At 44.5% G+C, this 24,128-nt stretch overlaps 1 protein-coding gene across 15 annotated transcripts in view; it reads left to right on the top strand.

The window, feature by feature from the left end:
- Magi2 (membrane associated guanylate kinase, WW and PDZ domain containing 2) overlaps positions 1-24,128 on the top strand; it is a 1,487,762-nt gene that overhangs the window by 1,360,187 nt on the left and 103,447 nt on the right. For all 15 annotated transcript variants that reach the window (NM_053621.2, XM_087655501.1, XM_087655502.1 and 12 more), the window contains 2 exon segments: positions 20,922-21,107; positions 23,057-23,234. In NM_053621.2, coding sequence (NP_446073.2) covers positions 20,922-21,107; positions 23,057-23,234 — 364 coding nt within the window.

The following is a 24,128-nucleotide window of genomic DNA, read 5'->3' as shown; positions in this document are numbered from 1 at the left end:
ATCTAGTCCAGATGTGACTCAAGCAGCCTTCTGTCTCTGGACCAGCTGCTCCTTCTATGAAAATGTCCCCAGTGGCTGTATACAGTGGGCTGGAGGGTGGGACCTCGACTATCCCTAGTTCAAGGCTTGAGTCTTGCTCTCCAGGTGTGATTGCACAACTGTACCTGTCTGTGCTTGTGAGGTAGGTACTTCTTACCTCCTCACCAAACCTGCTGTCTTACCAGCCGTTTCCAAGGGTTTTAGTATAAGTGATTAAAAAGTAACCTTTAGTCTCGAACATTTCTACAAGAAAGGTATATCGGAATTCACTTGCATTATATAAGAAGCAAGCTAGAACAGTTTGGCATCAATAGTAAAGACTGTTGAATTAACTTAAATCTTAGATATAAACCCATAACAAGGGAAGTCAACTGATTCAGAATGGCAGCCAGGGAACTAATCTAAGTACTCAAAGGCAGGGAGCAATGGCGTAGATCTCTTTGTTAGTAATTTCCTACTGTGCTCACTTGATCTGTCTTTATCCACAAGCTCCTCCGTGGCCAGCAAGCTGATGACTACACAGGAGTATCTCAGCTGTCCACTGATGCTTCACTCTCATAATTTTACTGTCTCAGGCCAGAGTTTAGACTCACTCATTGCTGACTTTTTCCCCAAGACCCACTGCAATCTGAGGAAGAGCCCCGATACCCTCCCTGCTCCAAGCATTTTTAATCATGTCCACATGTATGCAATATTAAAAAGTGATCCTAGAGATTCAAAAACTCAACTACAGATCTTCCCTTACATTTAAAGCAATGGTTCTCAGCCTTCCTAATGCTGCGACCTTTCAATAGAGTTCCTCATGATGTAGTGACCCACCCAACCTTAAAATTACTGTTGTCGTGACTCCATAACTGTGATTTTGCTACTGCTATGAATTATAACGTAAGCACCTGATATGCAGGATGGCCTTGGGCAAACCCTCCAAAGGGTTCATGACACACAAGCTGAGAACTGCTGGTGGTCCTTTGAAAGGGTAAGATTGAGGTGAAACCTTGAGGGCAGGGCTACTCTTCTCCCCACAGACCACGTAGCCACTTAAGTAATCGCTTAAACTCAGGAGAGACGTAAAGTAAAACAAAGACTGCTTGTCCCTGTGGTCCCACCGTAAAACCAAGACATTTAACTAAACGACGAGAGCAACACACAAGCCCGCCTGCGCCTCCAGTGCTTCTGCGTCCTGGGGTGTGCTGTGCCCAAGCCTCTTCTAGCTGCCATGATGCCATCCATCATGATAGAACGTAAGACCCATTGTTAATTTTGTCCCTGTGTTTGTGTCTTGGCAAACTGAGTCCCAGAACACAATTCTCATTGGCATAACTTCTCACCTTAAACTCTTCTAACTTTCTGTCATTGCTTGTGTGTTGAAAGTGGCTCTTAAGACTTTGAATTCTTTGCCCTTCGCAGTCTCTTTCAAGAAGTGATCTGACACAGGTTCTAAATACTCCAAAACAGCTCCCCTTTGACAACAGTTTATGGCCACACGTCCCTCCCTTTTTCACATTTGATAAGCAACACCACATCTATCATGCACTCAGACGAAGACTTTTTGGGGCGGAAGGCCACACGATGCCGGGACCCTCTGCCTGTCCTCTACCCAGCTTCAGTTATCACAATACACCTGTGACTTTCGGTGTCACACTCCTTCCAGTGACACCATGGCCAAAACTCCACTCTAAAGCAAATCTTCTAAAGAGCAACCAGAGAGCAGCCGATCTGATGCATCGCGGGATTGGTTGGTAGCAATAGATTTTTTTTTAACCTCCATAATGAGTCTATTCACTTACTACTAATAATAAAATACAGGTACAGCCTAGCGAGGATGGTTCATAGCAGCACTAGGGAGGTCAAGTCAGGGGGGTTACCGTGAGTTTAAGGTTAGCTTAGTGTAGGCTCCATAATGAATTCCAGGTAAGTCCAGACTCTGTCATGAGACCCTGAATCAAGAAAAAGCAAAGAGCAAGCCCCAAGTAGAAGGCCCAACAGGTACTGGTCCTGGCAACTTTACCTCTGTAAGTCACTAACCCTTGACCTCCCAGTGTTTCTTCCCCAGGAGTCATTAATGGAGAGGTATTTAAATCATGCCAGCAGCCAGGAATCAGAAAGGCTCATTAGTTTGCAAAAGCAAGTTTCCTTGGGGAGCTGTGCACCAGCTTTTGCAGCCTGCAATGCTCTCTACTCCTTAAACAAATCTGTTTGGGATTCCTTCCTCAATGCCTTGCCTTAGCTAGGGGCTTAGATTATGCTGAGAGCAGCTCACTGGGAGAAGGAGGGTATCATTCACACATTCGTGTGAATATTTAGTAACAGAAGAAATAGCATGGACAGAAACCCTCTGTAAAATACCAGTGTTCCCCCAAATTCCTGGTTCCCAAACGTCATGCACTAAAGCCTCTGTGTTAAAGTCTCTGGAATGTTTGGAAAAACCTCCACAATTCTTAAAAGAACAATGATATTTATTGAAATACTTATATGTATTTAAAGTAAAACACATCGTTCTTGTTCACTATTACTGTAACAGTCTGACAAAAAACAACTGGGGAGAAAGGGGCCTGTCGATGTCCGCTCACAAGTTACGGTCCTTTATCAAGGGAAACAAAGGAACTCCTACAGAACCATGAGAGAATGCCGGGTTGCCCACTTGCTTTCTTATACAACTCTGAACACCTTCCTGGAGCACCACCACCCACAGTGGACTGGGTCCTCTCTCATCAATCATTAATCAAGTAAAATGACTCAAAGCCATGCCCGAGGTCCAATCTAATGCAAGTAATTCCTCATGTAAGGTTCTCCCTCCCCTGCTGCAAGTTTCAACACAAACACATCACTCTTATACTAAAACCCTTCTTCTCTTCTTTATCCTTAAGATCCCATAATATAATGCAAAATATAGTATAACCTTAAAAGTCCCGTGCTCTTTAAAATATCCAACACTTTAAAAACCCAAACTTTTCGCTGTGAGCTCCTATAAAACCCAAAGTAAGTTATATACTTTCTTATTTCAAGAGGGCAGAACCAGGGTGCAGTTACAACCAGGTCAAAACAAACACAGCTCTAACAGTGTAAATAACTCAATGTCTGATGTCTTCGACATCGTGACCTTCTGAGCTTGGATAGTGCCACCTCTCTGCCCCTGTCATCCACAGCATACAGTTTGTCTAATAAACTCAGGACAACTCCATTCCACACCTTCCTGCTGTTCCTGGTGCCCATCCTATGGTCCTAGCACCTCCGTATGCCAGAGCATCTCCGCGTGCCGTCTCCACTGTAACTGAGGCTTCAGCCTCACCATTAACGTACCCTGGCCTCTTTAACTGTACCACATCATGCCAAACTATAGCTATTCTTCATGCCCCCTCCACGACTTCAAAACCAGCTCCGTGTGAGGAGACTCTCACACACCACGAAGTTTCTCTTCCATCCTCAGATGCATCCCTGGCCCCCTCTAACCACAGCTTCTATGCACTGGCACAAAGAGACATCTCACAGATGATTTTACCCCAGTAACACTGGCCTCTCAGTCACAGTCAACGCCTCAGCCCTAGCAACCAGCATCAATTGTGTCAGTAAACCAAGTGTTCACTTCGATGGTGCTGGTCTCTTGTGAATCGTAGCTGGTTCTTCAGTTCAACTGACTACAAATCACAGATTCATAACTCAAATATCATGGAGATGGCCTTGATAGAGTCTTTGAAGGCCTCTCAAAGTTCGCTCTGAAATTTTACAAGCCAGACCTTCATCGTCCGTCTCAATATTCCTACCTTCTTAGCTCCCACACAACAGCCCATAAGCTTCGAGCACCCAGTGTTCCCAAACTCTGAAGAACTTCCGCAGTCCTCCCAGAAGACCATACACCCTTCACAGACATCACAGCAAATCTAATGTTCCAGGTACAGTTTCTCCTCTAGATTGATTTCTATGACTGTGTTAAAACATACTCTGAAAGCAACTGAGGAGGAAGAGACAGATGTCAACTTACAGGCTACAGTCCATCATGGAGGGAAACCAAGGCAGGACCGAGGCAGAGGCCATGTGGGAATGCCGCGTCCTGACGTGCTTCCTCTGGCTTGTTCCCCTTGCTTCTGTTGCGTCTTCAGTCTGTCCATCACCCACAGTGGGCTGGGCCGTTCCACATCAATCATTAATCAAGAAAGTGACCCACAGACATGCTCAGAGGCTAACAAGATGAAGGTAATTCCTCAGTCGAGGTCCTCTCTCCTTTGGTGACTTCAGTTATAACCAGCCTATACGTCTCTCCACATTGATTAACGTGTTAATGTGCTTCTCTGGCTTCATGTGGAGTCTATAGTACAGGTGGGGTGGGGTTACTAACAGTGCAAAGAATATCAAGAAAGGTAGCCTTTTCTACACTTCACCATGAAAAACTCTTGACCACTGCACCTGAGAAAGAGTTGTATAGAACACAGTACGATCATGCCTCTAGACTCAGACTCTGGGCTAATCCCGGAAGATGGCTTCCTCAACAGCCCTTCACAAGTTCCATTCCATACCATCCGAGTTGGTTTAGTTCCTTCCCTGTCCCAGAGCCCACACTTTCCAGCTGCTAAGTGGAATACCTCTGTTACCTAATGATTAAATGGACCAAGGCCTCTCCCAGTTACTGTGTCACGGTCTGACCTTACTTCTACCTTCATGGTGGTCCTACAAGGCATACGTCTCTCTAATCAGCTCGAGAGTGTGATCTCTGGATGGACTTTCTCCTGAGTCTTTGCTCCTCCCCTTCAAGTGGTTTCCTTTGTTCTCAAGTAGAAGTTCTTGTCCTTGAGCCCACAGAACGGTGAAGCACTCTCAGACTGACTTCCCCTCACCACTGGAGGAGTCTTTCATCATGACGTCGTTATTCCTTGTCACGCTGCTCATGTGAACGAGCTGGTGCTTTGTTTCAGCCCCTCCTCTGACAGGTTTCAGTCTCTTAGGAGCAAAGAAGTGTGCATCTCTCTACGTCTTTCACTGTTCCTAGCAGCATGATTTTCAAGCATTCTCCTGTCACCAATGTCTGCAGGAGGTGGAATTCTCACAGAGTGTCAAGCGCTACCCTCACCAGAAGTTAAAGAGTGCTTTCCACTCCATACCATCTGGTGCCTAAACCTATCTAGAGCATCAAGACAGAGTTCTGCTAACGAGACAAGTGACAGAGGATCAATTACAGAGGGGCCTCTGTGCAAGCGGATCCCCACCTAGTGTGAGAAGTCACATTCTGATACAGTACAGTGGAAGCAAGGTCCCAGAATACATATTTCCCATCCGTTCTTCTCTGCCTGTGTAGCTGATTCAGTAGCCAGCTCTGAGGTGGGTGAAGCATCAGATGAGAGGACCAATGAGAAAATCAGGGATCAGGGGACTCCCTCTGTGAGTAGAAGAGCTGTCGAGCTACACAGCTCTAGTCTCCTACAGGACCGGGTGTCCTGGGTATGCTTCGAGACTCCTCTTGGTCTGGCACAGACTGGCCCTGGTCATCACTGAGCACCTCCTTAGCAATCATTACATGGTCCTAACTGGGAGGATCTTGGTGGCATGCCAAGTCTCTTGGGAGAAAAACTAAACTACTATTTCAGATCACATCTTCATTTCACGGTCCTCGTGAATAGAGCAAAACACTTCATTTCCACAGGGAAAATCCTAATGACAGTAGGACTTAGGAACAGCAGCCCAGCTAAGACCAGGATGAGTGGGGCCCAGTGAGTCAATCCATTTTTCCAATCCTGAGTATGACTAGTTCCACCCCCCCCCCCAAATTAAAGCCTGGCTTCCTGGGTCCCCTCATTAAGCAGCCAAACAAGTTGAAGGCGTTTTTTGCATCGATAGAATGCTCTGATGGCATTTACACATTAAAGTGTGTATTAACTAGAACAGAAACACTAGAGCACATTCTACTATGGTAGCACTAGCAAATGTAAAGATCTTTTTTATTTTTATTTAGAAAGCGAGTCTGCTGAAGAAGCTCATCCTTTATTCTCAAGACAAGAAGCAAAATGACCTTTGAGTGCTCTTGGAACATCTTTAAAATTCCAAGCTAGTTTTTCTTATAGTTTGGCAGAAGCTTATCAACCACACGTTTGTCCCACTAAGGAAGCGTTTCCAGGAGGGCCTTTATTACTGTGTTCAAAGACTTCCCGAGCAATAGTGACACACAGATGTCTTCCTACCTTTAGCCACTCGGTGGTCTTGAAAGCATGTAAACGGGGTGTGGTGGCTGTTTCTTCTGGGCCTAAATCATCCATTTCTTTGCTATTCACAGGACAGGTCAAGGAGAGCACAGCTGAGAGGCACACACATACTCCACATGTAGATCATACAGAATCACCCTCCAGTGGAAAATGCCCGTCACTCTGACACACAATTCAAACCCTACTAGTTATTTCTGCCGATGATACCCTACACACACACACCCTATATTCTATTTAAGGACTTGTATAATTGTATTTTTATTCTTTTTACCCCCCAACAATACACTACATAAGATATATATCATTGGAGCACCCCGATAAAGCTGGTTCCATGTGTCGATTCATTTAAGAAGATATTGTTAGGTTAGCACAGGATGGTTCCTTAGCTGCCATCTTTCCAACTATGACAAGGGTTCCCATTTAGGTTGGGGTAGCTTTTCTGGAGGCCCGGCTCCCACCAAGGACTCAGAGCATGCCTCCAACCAAACTCCTACCACACCAAATCCAAGCGAGAGCTCTTGAGAGTTGTTATTTGAAAGCCAATCATTTTGCAATCTAAGTTGCATTTGCTCCTAGCTGAATTAGTCCCCGCACTTGGTTGCAATCTTTTCCAGTGATTAATCAGCCAGCCTTCTCTGAGTGACGGACGACGGGGTGGCCGGTCATTCTTAAGGTTTCCACAGTGCCAGAGGAGTCACTGGATAACCCATGGGGTGATCTCATTTTCAGTCCAAGCTCTTTCTGGCCATAGTTCTCAGTCAGGCAAGGGTTTGCTCCACACATATGCCTGGGTGTGGGTTCCTGGCGAGCCAGTCTGTTTTCAAGAGGGAAGTAAGTCATACTTTCTGCTCCAAGGAAACTCACAAGGCTCTATATTCGTGGGTTCCTCGTGAGAGTAGGGCCTTCCAGAAAGCAAGGGTGAATACACACTCTGAAGGCTTTTGCTCCTGTGATTTCCGGCACAAGGCAGTTGAAATAGCATGAGAAAGGTTTTCCTGACTGGGAAACGATCATTGGATGCTCCTTAGGGCTAACAGATGAAAAAGCAAGACGAAAAATAACCACAATCCCACAGGCCCTGAGCAAAATCAAAAGACAGTTCTAACCTGTTTGCCACTGGGAGTGACATGCCCACCCAGCCCCAGTCAGTGTATATGTGCTGTCTCTTAGTTAAACGTATACATAGCTGTGTTATCACCCTTGAGAGAATAAGGCAAGTTCACAGAGATTACAGCATGCTTTCCCTCAGACACTGCAAATACCTGGCATGGAGTTCTAACCCAGCAGCCATCAACAGAATCTTCTCCAGGAAATGAGTGCAGTGTGCCCCTACTTCTCTACCTCTGCCTCCCTCTGTGCTCCACTCCCCACTTAACATTGGACTGGCTCCTGATGAGCTCAGGTTACCGTCCTGAGCCACTCCCCATTATTAGCACCTCCCACTCGGCTCTCAGATTAAAGCCAGAACCTGTACAGTGGGCGCGCGACCTTTCACGATCTGCCCTCCCTCCTCCGCGCCAGGCTCAGTGGGGTTTTCATCCGCGACGCCTGTGTGGCTCTGCACGCAACAGACCCCACTCACCACAGATCTGCCTTTGCAGGTGGTCATGATGTCTCCCCTCCCGCCACACCGACGCTTGGGATGGTCCTTTGTGCCTTGCCAAACCCGGATTACATAGCACTTCCTCTCTGGTAATTCCCAGAGCCCCTCCACACTCCGTTGCCCAACTCTTTCCTCCGGCTTAGTCCATACCAATTTATTTATATCTGTCCACTGCCTTTGTTTCTCCTGCTTATTTCACTGCTCTTCCTGTTTTTTAAGGTTTGACTTCAGTAGAGTAAAGATCTGTGATCCGCAGTGTAATCTATAGTCTAAGTTTTAACGAATATGTTTAGTTTTACAGCTGTGGTCAAAATGAAGTCAGCGCCCCCACCTGCCTGCCTCTGTGAACCGCTGACATTTTTTTTTTTTTTCTGTTCTACTATTTTACCTTTCCCAGCCTAAAAGGATTGTATGGAGCCTCTGGCATCTCACCTAACGCACGTTAGCTTTGCCGATGTTGTTTCTTGTATCAATATTTGGTTCGTTTGACTTCATAGTTCTCCGTCAGACTGACGTCCTATAGTTTATCCATCCTTAGTTGAGGGACTTTTGGGTTGCTTCCTGCTTGGAATAATCACAAATAGAGCCGATAGGCATCTTCTTGTAAGTCTCTGTGTGAAAATAGGCTCTGCGTTTCTAACAGAACGGACGAAGGTATTTTCATTTGCTAAACATTGAGGATGGGAGTGATGGATCATGGGACGCCTGTTCCTCCGTGGCTTCGGTGGAAGGGCTATGATTTCTGTCTTTGAACCAGGCTTTTCCACTCTGTCATCACTTCATGTAGACACATTAACCATCCCAGAAGGCAGACAGAAGTATCTCACTTCAACATTAAATTATACTTTTTCCCTAAAGACCAACAACACTAAAGATGTTGTCATATCTTTTTGTTTTTTGTTTGTTTGTTTGTTTGTTTGTTTGTTTTCCCCATCTATAGCTCTTGGGTGAAGTATGGTTTTGCTCTTGGTCTCTTCCCTCTGGAGGATAATTGTCATCTTGCCGTATGCATCTGGGGACTCCCTGGTCCATCCACACTTCTCATTTTAGCGAAATAAAAGTCATTTTGCAATAACAATCTCACAGAATTATTGCAGAAACATCGTATGTAAAGGGTCGCTTAGCTAAAAGTGACAGTGCATGTAGCTGCAGTGCTGAGAATACAAGTGGTGAAAGAAAAATGTCCACAAACAGAGACTGAGAGTGTGCCACAGCGCGGGGCCCTTAGAAAGAACAACGTGCAGGAAGAGAACCCCATGCAAAACTCTCAGGCACTGACACAGTTTATTTACCCACTCGGAGGTCACCCTGCAAGTTGTTTTCAAAGTTAATATATGATCACTTCTCTTAGGGCCTTCTCATATTTGGGTTTTTTTTTTCCCAGTCGTGAAAAATTTCAACATTTCATGTTAAAGCATGCTGTACCCTGTTAGGGAGACTCTGGCTTCAGCAGGGAAAGAAAAATCCTCAAGAGCCAATATTCGTGTAATCTTGGGGATAACATATTGCAAAGGACAGCTGGCTCAGAAGGGATCATTTGCCTGGGTTAGTATCTGTTTCCATTTACATTAAGAAAATATTACAAGAAGTTATTATCTGCCCCGGGGCTCAGGGGAATACAATGGAAGGCTGATACTGCACCTGATTGCTTTTGACATTTGCCGATTGTGACGGGGAACGGTGTGATGATAGCCAAGTGACTTCTTACAAAACACAATTTCAGAGGCTGTACAGGAGAAGGGAGCCGGCAGAGACAGAATGTGTGGCATGTGTAAGAATGAGAAACAGGACTTGTCAGCGGCATCAGCCATCCCTACTGGGCCGCTGAGAAATTACTCAGAGCCAGGAACGTTGATGGGCGTGAAGTCTCCTGTGCTTCGAAAGGCTACAGATGTGGAGGAGAGACAGTGTCGTTTTATTGAACACTTGAACCCCAAGCCCACGTTGATAAAATGTAATTGTATGGCATTTACTGAGCGCTCGGAAAGACATCAGTCATCTGTATTTCTATCCTCAGTGCTACAGGAGACAACAGAAATTGTTTTTAGTTTGAGCTCATAATTATTTCTCATTTGTATTACAAGTGGATCCCAAATCTCTTACTAGGAAGTACTAGATTAGTACTTCCAGAGTACTAATCGCAGCAGCTGATTGAAAGTTTTTCAATGATTTTTTACATTTGCTGATTGATGGTGGCAAAATGGAAATTTGTTTATCACCTCTGATTTCACAGACCCCACTGTACTACAGTAAATGAGTGAGTAGGAAAGGGGTCAGCAGGAGTAGGTGAGCGGAAATAGGCGGGGCAAGAGTAAGAGGGGCAGAAGTGGGATGGAACAGGAGTGGGCGGGGCAGACATGAGTGGGCGTGTCGTGTGTGGGCGGGGCCAGGAATGGGCGGGGCAGGAGTGGGCGGGGTACGAGTGGGAGGAGCGGGGCAGGAGTGGGCAGGGCTTGTTAAAGGTGAAAAAAAGTAGCAACTTATTTTGCAAGTCAGAGAACAAAGACAGATGGGGGGACCATATACCCCTTCTTTGTCTTTAGGAATTCTGAGAGGCTCAGAACTGTAAAAACCAGGACAGAATAAAACACAAAGGTTTTTTCTTTTTTATCAAAACACCAACAGGGTCAGTGAGGTGGCTCAGATGGTAAAAGCACTTATACAAACACACACAACCACACACACACACACATTAAATAGATAGATAAATAAATAAATAAATAAATAAATAAATAATGTTTAAGCAGTTTTAAATTGAAGAGCAAGTGCTGGCAACTAGCTGCACACAGTCCTAAGCTTTATCCCCCAGCACCTCAAAAAAAAGACATTAGAGGCAGACAAATAAGCAAGATGATAAGATAAGAAATAAAATAAGAAAAATAAGAAAATGGTAAGATAAAGATACAGCAAGAATACAGCCATGCTAGTCAGCTTTGGACTATTATTATAGAATATCACATAATGGACATCTTTAATAAGCAGAAATTTATTGAAAATTTCTCCTGTGATTCCCAACTTTCTAAACTAACATAATTACATAAAAGCAGAATACTGTTTTTTATTTTTTTTTTAAAAAAAAGAAATATTGTTAAGGAAAGAATTCTTCGATATTGAAATTCTCATGACTAAATTAAATTTTTTAGTATAAGCATTGAATGATAGAAGTTAAATGAAGTCTCATGTGAAACAACAAAAGAAGCAGGAAGTATGAGAGAAATGTTGAGAGAATTGCAGACCAATTCCAGAGGCAGCCATCTAGTCAAGAGTTGTAGGAAAAGAGAGCAGAGCAGCACAATAGGAACTATCAAAGGCATTCTATGGTGGGTACTGCCAAGTTTCTAATGGAAACTAGTCCTCACACCAGCCACATCAAGTGCACTACAGCAAAGCTTCAGGACTCAAAAGGCCCAGAAACAGGACTTACTAAGCATTTTCTCTGTGCCCCTAAAAGAAAGACAAGTGCATCAAATTTAAGGAGCAAGAACTCTAATAGATTCAGACTAGTTTCAGTTACTTCTCAGTATCCATGGAGACTGCGCCTATGCTCTCAAACCGCACAGATGCCCCAGTCACCTGTGGTACAAGGGATGGTCACCATATGTTTTCCCCACCTACTTCAAGTCATCTCCTGATTGCTTACAATTCATAAATCAATATTAGCGTTTTATAAATGGTTGGGATCTAATTTAGGAACAAGACAAAACTCGTAATGATGAGAAGCACAGTGCGCATGTATTCAGTACACACATAGCTTTTATTTTTCAAAGACTTTTAATCCAGGCTTGGTTGAATACATGAATGCAGAACCCAAGGACAGAGCGGGCTAACTGCAGCAACACTGGATGCCAAATTAGAGAGACACCGGAAAGTTTCTGAGGAAAACTGTTGCAGTAAGAATAAAAAAAGCCATGGAACCGGCTCAGGTGTGTACCCTGGCGATTGCGTTCTCGCTAGTTCAGGCTCCAGCAGGTCACTGGAACTAGCGCTAATTTACCTCAGCGGCTCCACGCTGCCCCCAAGTACTCTCTGACCAGGCAAGTCACTGCCACGCCAGTTACCTACAGAGGCAACCTATCTCGCTGCTCTCTTACTGTAGACTCCGTTCACATTTCTAGCATACACCCCCAGTTCCCAGGAGTGGCTACCCTCTCGTAACTCTCTGCCGCTGCTCTGTTGACATTCCCAACATCCGCCCCCTAGCGGTTATGGTATAAACTGTCAACAACCCATTAAAAGCAAGACTCAACAAACTAACCCAACTGTCAGATTTATATGTTAAATTCTCAATCCACGATACATCTACCCACGAACCTAGAGAAGATAAATTTGCCTACAGAAATCCATCCCAGATACCTTGGCAATTCAAGACCACCGGGATCTAGGTCATACTTCCGCGTCTCTATCTTGATTCTCCTTCCTTCTCCTTCTCTCCCGCCTTACAAAAACTTTGTCCCTGCCTTATTTTTTTACTGTCCAATCGTGGCCTTGACCTAACTGGTACCAGCCCTCACCTGCATATAGACATCAACCTAACTGACTTTTAGTCTAGAACTAATTATGGTTTTCTAAGATAGAATTCATTCAAATATGACAACGACATTTTCGAACATTAAGAATCGAAGAAATCACTTTCTTTCGGGCATAGTTCCTAGAACACCGTTGTACAGTTTGCGCTAAAATGCAGTATGAGGCGCCATGTTCATGACCCTCATCCATCCTAATTACCTATCAAAGCCCCTCCCCACACCACTAAGATGTGAATTTGAGAGCTGAGTTTCCTACCAAGGAACTTAAGAACATACATTGAAACTGTAGCAGTACTAGATCTCATACCCGCAGTTGTTTCATGGGTCTCCCTGCTTGTGTCACTGTGCCATTATTATTGCTGCTGTGCTGTTGCTAAGGATATGACAACTTGCTGTTGTAAGAAAGAAATCTTAGTATAAAAATTTTCCACCATTACCAGATTAGCTCCCCATTTTGTTAGCCAGTCTTGCAAAAAGTGACAACTTTATCCACTGAGATAGCTTGAACTCAATCAACAACCGCACAGAGGAAACTTCTACCCTAGACTGGAAAGGCAGGGCTGTAGGTTTTATTGAATGATGAAAACGTTTATATTTTTCGCCTGTGGCTTTGAGTCAAAATACTCAAGAAGATGGATATTTGGATTAGTAGCACCAAATTTTCTATTGATACCTTTAGACCAAATCAATTTTAAAAGGACGTTCTAGCTACCTAGGAATTGGTGATATAATTTCCAGGGATATTCAGAGAACACTAAATGCCTCTGTAGAAGAAAGTGTACCCGTTTTCCAATTCTCTGGTTACCCCTGCTTCACCCAGCTACTGGCTTGAAGATCATGTCTATACAGAGGTTTCCTTCATTCTTAACACCATAGTATCTGGACATATTGTCAGACTCTAAAGACATAGGTTCAAAGACATATGACAAAATCATATGTATTGATTTCATGTGGCATATACTAGCCTACTTAAACAGAATTACAAGAGATTATCTGCTATGCATAAGATCTAGTAATGAGTGACTTGTTTTATAACAATAATTTTCACTTTGAGTTGAGAAGGCTATGGTCACATTAGGCTTGTTGAATCAGTACATGAAGGATAAGAGGTTAATGTTTTAGGGGTGAGAGTCCTGAGTGTTATATCTGGAGTTTTGTGTGTGCTACACATATGCTCTACCACTAAAATCTAACCCTAACCTCAAGAATATTTAACTGTATACTTAGCAGAAACTAGTGATATTCATCAGAATGAGAAAAGCAGCCATAAAAAGTGTTTGCTATTTTTTCTTCACACTCACTGTCTTAGTTAGGGTTTCCACTGCTGTGAACAGACACCATGACCAAGGCAACTCTTAGGAAGGACAACATTTCATTGGGGCTGGCTCACAGGCTCAGAGGTTCCGTCCATTATCATCAAGGCAGGAGCATGGCAGCATCCAGGCAGGCATGGTGCAGGAGGAACTGAGAGTTCTACATCGAGATTGGAAGGCGGACAGGAGAAGACTGTCATCCTCAGGCAGCCAGGGGGGAGCCTGCACCTAGAGTGACACATTTCCTCCAACAAGGCCACGCCTCCTAACAGTGCCAAGTATATTCAAACCACCACACCCACCCTTCTTGGTTCCTGTACCGTAGTCTCATTTACATACTCCATGGCAGACGGTAAAACAGTGCTGTTCTGACAAGGAAACTGCATGGACACAGCTCCACAGGATCAATTACAGAATTCTTTGAGCCCAATACAGCATGAAAATGTAGGGTCTTTGCCTACAAATTACACAGTGTCCAGATGGTAACAGCAGACCATCAAACCAAATACTAGGTTCTCTGAGTGTGGGACCTGGGTAGCTGCACAGGTCACATGAGCATGGAATTTACTCTGATAGCCCTATCAGATCTTTCCAAACATCAAAACCATTCTATGACCTAAGCTGGAATCATGCCACCATTTCTTGCCATCTCCAGTGCAATGAGATTTCTTTCCAATACCAATTCATTTTCAATACTTAGCTAGAAGAACTCTTAATTGATAGGAAATAAAAGCATTAGCAGTAGCATATGCCTGAGAAATGCTTCTCTCTAGCCATATAATTAAAATTGTCTATTGGATCCTTTTTACCCATGGAGGCATGAGTTTAGTTGGGTTCCCAAATTGCTAGTGACGGGCCTCCTTCCCATCCCCCTGTCTGACCATCTGCCCATTACCAACTTCAGGGCAACTAAACTGTTCGGCCACAGGAGAATGACTCACGAGGGCTGGGGAAATATGCAGCCCTTAAAACACCAACTGTTCTATTTGGGATTTTGCAAATCAGTTGGCTATGAATCGCAAGGAAGATGTTTGCAATCTTGGAATATTGAATTTCACAGACTTCTAGAAGAAAACAAGTCACATGGGCAACATTTTCTTCATGTTGCCAGATTTTTTAATTTAAAATAAAATGGTTTCCCCTTTTCTTCAATTCTCTGGCAACCAAGAAAAAACATCCTTTTGAAGGACATTGACCACTCTTCAGGAAAGGACGTCTAGCTGGATGGATTTGTCATAAGAGAATATTCTAATTCAGAGCTTCTAGAAAGAAGAAATGGGAGCTGGGGAAAGGCTCCTTAGGCTCAAGTGAAAACAGGAAATCACCAGGTATGAAAGAGTACGCACCCATAGGAGCTGAGCTAAGAGCAGCATCTCAGGCAGCTAAGACAGAGAAGCAGGCAAAGCCTCTCTCCTGGCTTCCCTCCTCCTGAAACGGATGGGCCTCGTCCCTTTTGTCATCAGAGCTCTTCTGTAAGGGACTTAAGGGAGTACCTAGGGACACTCGTGTTCCCTCCCATCTAGAGTAGCTTTTCTTTTCTTTTCTGCTCTGAGTCCACACTTGGACCTCATACTTAGCTTCTCCTCTGTCCTCTAACTGCCTCCCACTTTTATCATGGGTTTGCTATTTATGAGTTGTTTTAAATATTTTATGCTTATCTCTGCTCTTCGAAACATGACTGGGTTTCCTGTGGACAAATCCATGTGTTCTTATGTTTTCTTCCCCCTAAGAGCCTAGCATAGTTCCTGTTACTAGGGAAACGCTGTTGGTTGGTGAGCAAACGAGTCATCCTCGTGCCCCAACTCACAACTTCAAAACTATGCAATAAATAATTTTCACAGTTTAGTGAAGGAAAAACAATTGGAATCATCCAATATTTTAAAAAAAATCATGTCAGGCTATAGATTCGAAACCCAAACAAATTGCCCTGACCTGTCCAAGCTAATGTTTAACCTTCGCTAATTAGTAGACTGTGATGTAATGGCAGCGTTTGGTATTGATTGCCTGTGAAGTATTTGTTTGTCACACTCATTTCAGAACTGTGGCTCCTCTTGGAAATGTGACATGATTGATGCAGATCCGCTTCTGCTGTCCAAGGTTGCCTTCCATACATAAAGCCATGCTTCAGGGTCTGCTAACAAGGAGATAATTAAACGTAAACACCAATGGCAAGCTTCCCTTCCTCTGAGGTGAAGACACCTAAGTGATGTGTAAAGAGGGTGCTGAAATGGTGGGAAAGTAGACCTGGGAGGGATCGAACAATCCCCTCTCCCGGGATTCCAGCAGAGAAGAAGGCAGCTGAGCGTGGTAGTGCATACCTATAAACGCAGCACTCTGGAAGGAAGGCAGGGCTGAGGGATGTCTGAGGCCAGCCTGAGATGCAGAGACATCCAAGCCAACTGGGGCAACAAAGCAAGACCCTGTCTCAAACAAATGGGTGGATAAATACATTTTAGTTCTACAGAAACCAATAAACAGTAGTAGAGTTCTACAGGTGGTCAACACCTTCTTCACGGGAACCAACCTAGGGCAGAACTGCACGTGCTCCTTGGCTGACCACTTTGATGAAGTTGAGAGAGCTGGAGTTGGCTACCTAGATCCAGTAAGAGAGTTCATGAAAAGGAAAAGGAGGAGCACTGTCTAATGTCGTAACTAATGTCACTAGAGAGCCCAGAGATCTCCGTCTCAAGAACTTACGATGGAGAGAATCCAGGCAAAGAGACTTTTTCTGAGTATTCATAAGACAAATGTGCTATGCTGGCCAATGACAAAGATATCAACTCCTGTCTAGGAGACTACAAATGTATTACAAAGGAATACGGTATAGGATGAATAATCAAGTAGGAAAGATGCATTTCTTTCTCTATGACTTTCTTTGGGTTTCCAACTAAAGTTTCTACCTCCTGGCATATCAACCCTTTCCCAAGTGACATTACGTCCAAAGTCCAACAATAGACCGTGACTTTCCCCCAAATAGCTGTATATTCTAAGCATGCTAAGGCAAGAAGACGAATCCAAAGTGTTGGTTTATGTTGCCGCCCATCGTATGATGTCTGCAAGGCTTGTGTCTAAATGGACGCATTCCAGCAGCTACCTTAGTCATCAATTCTCAGAGAGTTGATGAATCCCATTCATCTCAATAAGAGAAACCAAGCTCAGGGCCTCCTCCTTGCTCTGTAACTCCATTAGTAACACAGAAGGCCTGGGGGGTCATAAGCTCGAGAGCCTTCATTTCTGAGCAAACGGGACTACACTTTGTTCCCAGAGATAATCCCCTCGGGAAGCGCCCTTGTCCAAGATCTGCTGTACGTCAACACTGAATGTACTTGCATGTGTAAGGGAAATGCCAGTGAAGAATAAAAAGAATAAAAGAGAAGCTGCCTCAGCTGCCAAGAGCCTCAAATGCTGTCTGTATTTTAAAAAGGCGCCAATAGAAGGCATTTGTATGAAAGCCATGTCAGGTGCTTCTTGTAACAGCACACGTGATCCGAGTTCATTCGGGTTTTATTTAAAGCACTCAGTCATTCTGTGTGGCTAACGTATCCATTTCGGTTTTTCTTTTAAACATTATTCTAACTACTGAGAGAAAGTTAAAATACCCTTGAAATTATCACAAGCAAATAGTTCTGTTTGTGATACCCCCTTCTTCTTGAGACCTAAGGCGGCATGCTTTCAACAGACAGGCAAGTCAGTAGTCCCTGCCCCTTATGGAGAAGGCTTCCAGATCCCACAGAGCCATCAGAAGGGAACCACCTCAAGGTTTGATGCCACCGTAGCCAAGGATTCCAGACTTGGATTTGACCCTAGAGGGTTTTCTTAACAGTAAACGCGCTTGGCTGCCATGCCGTAGGATCTGAAATACAGGCTTTGAACAGCACTTGGAAATTAACCTCGTATTACTTATTTTCATCGTTGTTGGGGAGGAGACTGTATTTTGAAACAGTTGGGATTTGATGCCCAGTAAAGCCCGGGTGACACAGCACGGTGGAGAAGAGAAAGTCAGATAAGGCAGAGCAGAGAGTCAGCCGACCGAGACCCATTGGTGGGTGTTTTGTAGCATATGCATTCATTTCATTTCAGACGCCATTGCTTCTCATAGCCAACAAAGTTCTTCAAGCAAAGAAACGGTACTGTGATATGAGTCCTGACTAAACAGGAACTGAAGGCTGTCCAATTTCCTCTTCATTCTTCTCTTCATGTCGTACCTGTCAAAAGACAGCTACATCAAAGGACGCCGGTCAAGCACAGTTCCCGGCCTCCACCCGGGATGCAAACTGCTCTGAACCTTTTGTAACTTCAGCTTGGAGGCAGGGCACACTCCCAAATAAAAGCATCAGGCTGATTCACAAAGAAAACCATAGGTCAGACATCAGGAAGAACCAAGAGAGTCAGGGCAGGTCCATCAAGACCTCGAATGCCTGGAGCCTAGAGCACTGAGGCTGTCTGAGGCCTATTACCCTCTGTGACCTGGGACAAATTCTAACTGCTGTCTGCTGCCATTTCTTCCCCTGAAAACTCAGAATGATATCATTTACCTGATATAGGATTACAGGGCTATCTTACATCATATAAATATAGCTACATGTATAAATAACTTTTTAATTAAATGTCAAACTTTAATGTTCATGTTAAATAGAGTTAAGTACAAAGTAAATTTGAATATTAAATAAATATTTAACAGAGTGCTTGTCTCCTGTTAGTAAACACTCAAAAGAGACAGAAGGAATTGTTACTCGCCCTCAATAAATACAACGGTAAATAACCAAGAGATCTGCCCTACATTAATTTCCCTTTGAATAATAAACTATTAATGTCAAGTTGGTGTTTTCAACAAATATGTGCAATGGTCTTGATGGGAAAAAATTAGAGAAAGACACATTCGGCCTCGTCTATCATCCATCTAATCTCTAAAACTTTTCTTTTTCTTAAATGAAGTTGTTTCCCATGTGATGTTCGGAGGATGGTACTCTTCATATGCCTTTAGTTTTAGTGTTCCTAAGTTACCCCATTTAGAAAGAAGCCAAGTTGGTACACACACACACACACACACACACACACACACATACGCACACATAAACACACATACACACACATAATACACATACATATACACACACATACACACATATACACACATACACGCACACATACACACATATACATACACATACATATACACACATATGCACACACACACATACACATGCACACACACACACGGGGGGGCACAATTGTTATGTAAGGAGTATCTAGAAGGAAGTAGTCATTAAAAGGATGATAGTTGATCCTTCCAGGACCAGGCATTATTCTGGCTACCATCATACGATGACTCCTCTAGTTCTCGGAACCACTGTGAGGTTAGGTATAGTATTATCCCAATAACAGAAAACAGTTATGAGATTTTAGGCAACTTCTCAAACATCACAGGATAGACAACAGTGTACACATTTATGGGCAGGAAGGCCAAACAAATCATTTCTGGATCATTCCAAGAGCTATTGAGTATGGAAAGGGGAAAACAAGGCAGAAGAAAAACTTCTCCCAATTATGATTGAAAACTAAACATCTTGCAATACCTGCATTATTTCTTGCACGTAATCCTTTTAGTATGCATCTGTCTGTCTGTCTACGCATGTGGCTGTGTGGATGGTGTGTGTGTGTGCACACCTGCACTTGTGCACGAGGACCACAGTGCCCCTGTGGAGATCTGACGACAACTCTGCAGAGTCAGGCCTCTCTGGCTGCCCATGAGATCTGGAGATTAAACCCAAGTCCTCTGCCTGTGCTCTACCTGATGAGCCACCTCACTGGTCCCCTCCGCTTTTTTTTTTTTTAATTGAACATTTTTTTTTTCTGCCTGAGAAACATAGCCTCTGACTCTAAGATAATCATTAGTAAACTCTAAATAGTGCTCTCTTAATTAAACCCATTAGTGCTTATGGGAAATAAAAATGTGTTTGGGCTCAAACCTGATGAGTTTCTCTTCGGGGACACAAGCCTGACCAATATTTTTCTATGCCATCTGTAACCTTTCCCAGTACAGAGCGAGCAAGGTCCTAGTCCATTAGCTCACTGATTGTCCTTCCTCTCTCTGGTTATTAGTTGATAATTCCTCCCTTCACTGTAACAAATGCACAAAACCAAGAGTTCAAGGTGTAGCCATCCTCAGAGACTGAACGGGGTGCTGTGCCTTTCTCTGTTTCCGCTCATTCGATCGGTACCAGAGCCATCCACGGTTTTCCAGATTACAAGTTCTGTGAAGGGACACACAAAAACACCGTGCACTGCCGAGACGTGGCCATAGACACAGTCACCTTGCCACCACCATTTCCACTAAATGTCAACCTGCTAGAAAAATATGCATCCCCGTGTGTCCGGTTCTTCTCAAACACACAAACAAGTCGAAAATGGAATGTATTCGTCGTTTTAAAGAAATGTGTAGATGTTAAACCAGCTCTAAAACTTTTAAAATCTTTTCTCAACAGTTGGAATCCATCTTCTGGTTAACAGAGGATCATGGTATATAGGCGGGCGTCCCTGCTTTTTCTTTTTTCTCTCTCGTGATCCTTCCAAGTGTGTCTTTGCCACCACCAGCATCTCAGAGTCAAGGAAAGTTAGCAAGTTCCCATGGCTGCCTTGTGAAGCGAAAGGGAGAAATGATAGGAAACGTGCTGCCCTTAATCTAAAGTGATGCTGACTAACAGTAAATTCGGCCACTTCGCCAGGTAGCTGCTCCCTGGACTGACCTGTACGGAGAGCTCTCCCCTTTCCCCCACTCATTAAAATGGAGATGATAGCAATTAAGTTCCTGTCCCTTATTGTAGCTTTCTGCACCACCGTCTCCCGCGTTTGAGCTCTCTTTGCACACTCTGCCACACCTGTTGTTCTCAAACACTGGCGTGTACCAGGGTTTCCCAAGAAGACCCGGGAAATCCATGGTCCTGTCTCTCATCTAGACATTCAGAGTATGAGGTTTGGGTACAGCCCAGAGATCTGATCCTCACATGAGTTTGATGCCTCTCAAAACTCAAGAGCCTCGGGTTCTGGGTTTAGAACTGGCCTGTCACTGAGAAGGACTTGACTTAAGGAACTTTGGTCCCAGTAGTAGGCACCGAACCACAGCTACAAGGTTGTGATGCGAGGCCAAAGACACTGATGAGGGGAAAAACTTGTGACGTTGCACTGTTTGTCTTGTGCTGGTGATGTTCTTGATACCAATTTCTGTTGGTTTTTTTTTTTTTTCATTTTTTAGCCGTGCCCCATAAAATCGGACGAATCATCGATGGGAGCCCTGCAGATCGCTGCGCAAAACTCAAAGTGGGCGACCGGATCTTAGCAGTCAACGGCCAGTCTATCATCAACATGCCTCACGCTGACATCGTGAAGCTCATCAAGGATGCGGGTCTCAGCGTCACCCTCCGCATCATTCCTCAGGAGGGTGAGTGCCTGAGGTGGCTTTCCAGAGAGACAGACCACAGACACACTCCCCTGACATTCTGAGTCTACCCATCAGCTCTGTGGCACTGTGGTGCGAATCCCAAGGCTCAGGGTTATCAGAGCCCCCCCCACCCCGGAATTTTGGGCATATTAGTTTTATGGAGATGATAAGCTGGAACTCACTCAACCCAGAGGGCAGCAGTGCAAACCTGAGCAAAGCAAGGGGTGGAGGAGGGGATGCTTGTGCCTCTTAACAATTGATCCCTGGAAAAGACTTGAAAGCCAAATTGATTTTGAAGCGCCCGGAGAAGCAGCTTTAGTTTCGCAATCTAAAGGGAGCTCATTTAGGAAATGTTGCATCTGGAAAAAGAAATGTAAAATTCCCACTTAACTTTCAAATGTCTCTATACAGCCCTCTCCCCCCACACCTGAAAGTTCCCGAAGAGTGAACCACCCACAACTCACAACCAAAGCCCTCCCTGTTCTCTCACTGTCCCCACTCACAGCAGGGTCCCTCTAAGGTTGCTCCTGACTCATTAATGGAACTGAAGAATGTCATCCCTGGAGTTCTCTGCCTAGGAACCACGGTGTCCCATCCAAAGGCTGATGGCCTTACCTCTCACCCTTTATTTCACTCAGCCTCCTACCCACTCTATTTTTAGGACCGTCTGATGTCTGGACACCAAGTGGCAGAGTAGCCAGCCGCCCGACTTGACTTCAATGATAAAACAAAAGCTCCCAACGGAGTGATTCGGAGACCATTAGGGAGGAACTGGTACTGTCTAGAGACTGTCAGTGAGGAGAGGTCAGAGGTGCTTCAGAACATCTTTACCAGGCTCAGGACAATGCTCCTGAGGGGTTATCTGACTGAAAATGGGAAGAGTGCCAAGGGCGAGAGATAAGAGAAGACAGAGAAGTGCTTCAAGTCAGATGCAAATAGGCCACCCCCCTTTGTTACCCAACCACACAGACAGACAGGCAGACAGACAGGCAGGCAGGCAGACAGACAATAGTGGCCCTACTTTTGGTCTGTTGTTTCAAGACACCGGCCTGTATAGACAAGTCCGAGAAACTGAACTGCTGGCAGGAATGTCTGCTACAGCCCCAACGTGCTCTCTCCACCCTCTCAGTCTGGAGTGTTGGTTCTGGCTTTACCCTAACACGTCTGGGTCGTTTTCATTGAAATTTGTATATTGTTATGAAAGAAGAGAACCAAGAAGCAGTTTTTGAATAGCTTTATGAATCTCCCCTTATGCAGAGTGCTTTTCTTCTTTCTGGAGAACAGTACCGAGGACTCTTAGTAAGACTGGCGAGGGACCGGAGAGGAGGTTGTAACAGCATTCATTAGCTTACACAGACAGCTAGCTCCCAATCGGAGAAAGCTCCCTATCCGCAAAGAGTTCCTGAGCTGGGAGTGGTAGCACACAGCCCATAAACCCAGCTCTTGGGAAGCTGGAGTTAGGATAGCCAATTCAGGATGAGCAGGGCTACAGAGTGAGGCTGTATTGACAAGGAAAGAAAGGAAGAGAAATGTCTTAATCCATCGAAAGGTGTTAGCTAAAGCATTTCTCTCAGCAAGAAATTCCTATGTTTTTAGGATATTAGAATATGTTTTATGCTTGTCCTTTGGATTGTTTTCTTGTGGTGTTTAACACATTGTTTTTACTTAGTTGGTTTGCTTCCGTGACCTTTCCTTCCAACAGAATGGCAAGACTGCTTATAACTTTACATATAACAGCTATAATTTATTATACTATATTATGCCAGTTATAATTAATGAAAGGACACTCTTTCCAATAATGGTGTAGACCCTCATAAGTTTAACCTGACAGGGAAAAGTCCCCACGGAAACCAAAATGACCCAGGAGGCAGCAAGTCTCAGCCTCTATTTACTGCTTCCTCTGATCAGATTCCAACCTGATCACATCTGTTGCCTTGGTTCCCCCTCAGAGCTCAACAGCCCAACATCAGCACCCAGTTCAGAGAAGCAGAGCCCCATGGCCCAGCAGCACAGCCCTCTGGCCCAGCAGCACAGCCCTCTGGCCCAGCCGAGCCCAGCCACCCCCAACAGCCCAGTTGCACAGCCAGCTCCTCCTCAACCTCTCCAGCTGCAAGGACATGAAAATAGGTAATGTTTTCACCTCAGACTTTTCTGACTCTGAGAGGCGGGGGAGGTGACCAAAGAATTCCTAGGAACTGTTTAGGACCCAGCTGGGAGAGAGGTTTTCATGTAGCTGAAATTACCATGTAGACTTTTAGATGGTTTCAGAGGAAGGGAGGGAGGGAGGAGAGAGAGAGAGAGAGAGAGAGAGAGAGAGAGAGAGAGAGAGAGAGAGAGAGAGGACGAGGACGTGTATGTGTGGTAAATACATTGTTTCATTGGTAAATCTGCCCTGCAGGGTAGGAGAACCTCTCTGCAGAAATGCGGAGTCATCACAAATGAGCTGGGGTTAACTACCTGGGAGCGTTAAGGAGCTTCTAGAATAAGAGCACAGGCAAGATCCTCTAGCAGGAGAGACATCCAAGCATGGTTCTCCAAGGCCAGGGTTATTGCGGAATAGGGATGGGGAAAGCTAGGGATAAGCCCGGTGAGGGGGAATGAAAGCCACCCTAAGGCGCTGGTAAGAATCTTTGTTTTTGTCCCAGAAGAGTGGGTGGTTTCTGTAGGTTTCTAGAGAGCAAGCAGACAGAAGACTGACAGGGAAAGGGGGGTCTGCAGAAAAACATTGAGCCACAAACACAATGACAGCATGGAGGGCAAGAGAGGGGGAAGGGCTCCTAGCCAATCATAACTTTACATGGCCCTCCCCCAACCTAGTGAGAGTCATCTACCCCATACACAAGGACCTCCTGAACTAGTCACATGAATAAGGTTCTTTGAGGCTCTAGAAGACAGAAATGGCATATAAAAATGGTATCATTTTATTGTGACTCGTGTGCAACAGAAAACTGGCTTGGGTTGAGCCGTTAAAGAAATAGGTTGGGGGGGGGAATCCCCACATGTTTTTCTTCTTTCCAACAG

Source organism: Rattus norvegicus, chromosome 4 (assembly GCF_021556685.1).
Source record: "Rattus norvegicus strain SHRSP/BbbUtx chromosome 4, alternate assembly SHRSP_T2T, whole genome shotgun sequence".
Lineage (NCBI taxonomy): Eukaryota > Metazoa > Chordata > Mammalia > Rodentia > Muridae > Rattus > Rattus norvegicus.
Note: the sequence above shows the minus strand (reverse complement) of the source record. Positions and strands in the feature narration are given on the sequence as shown.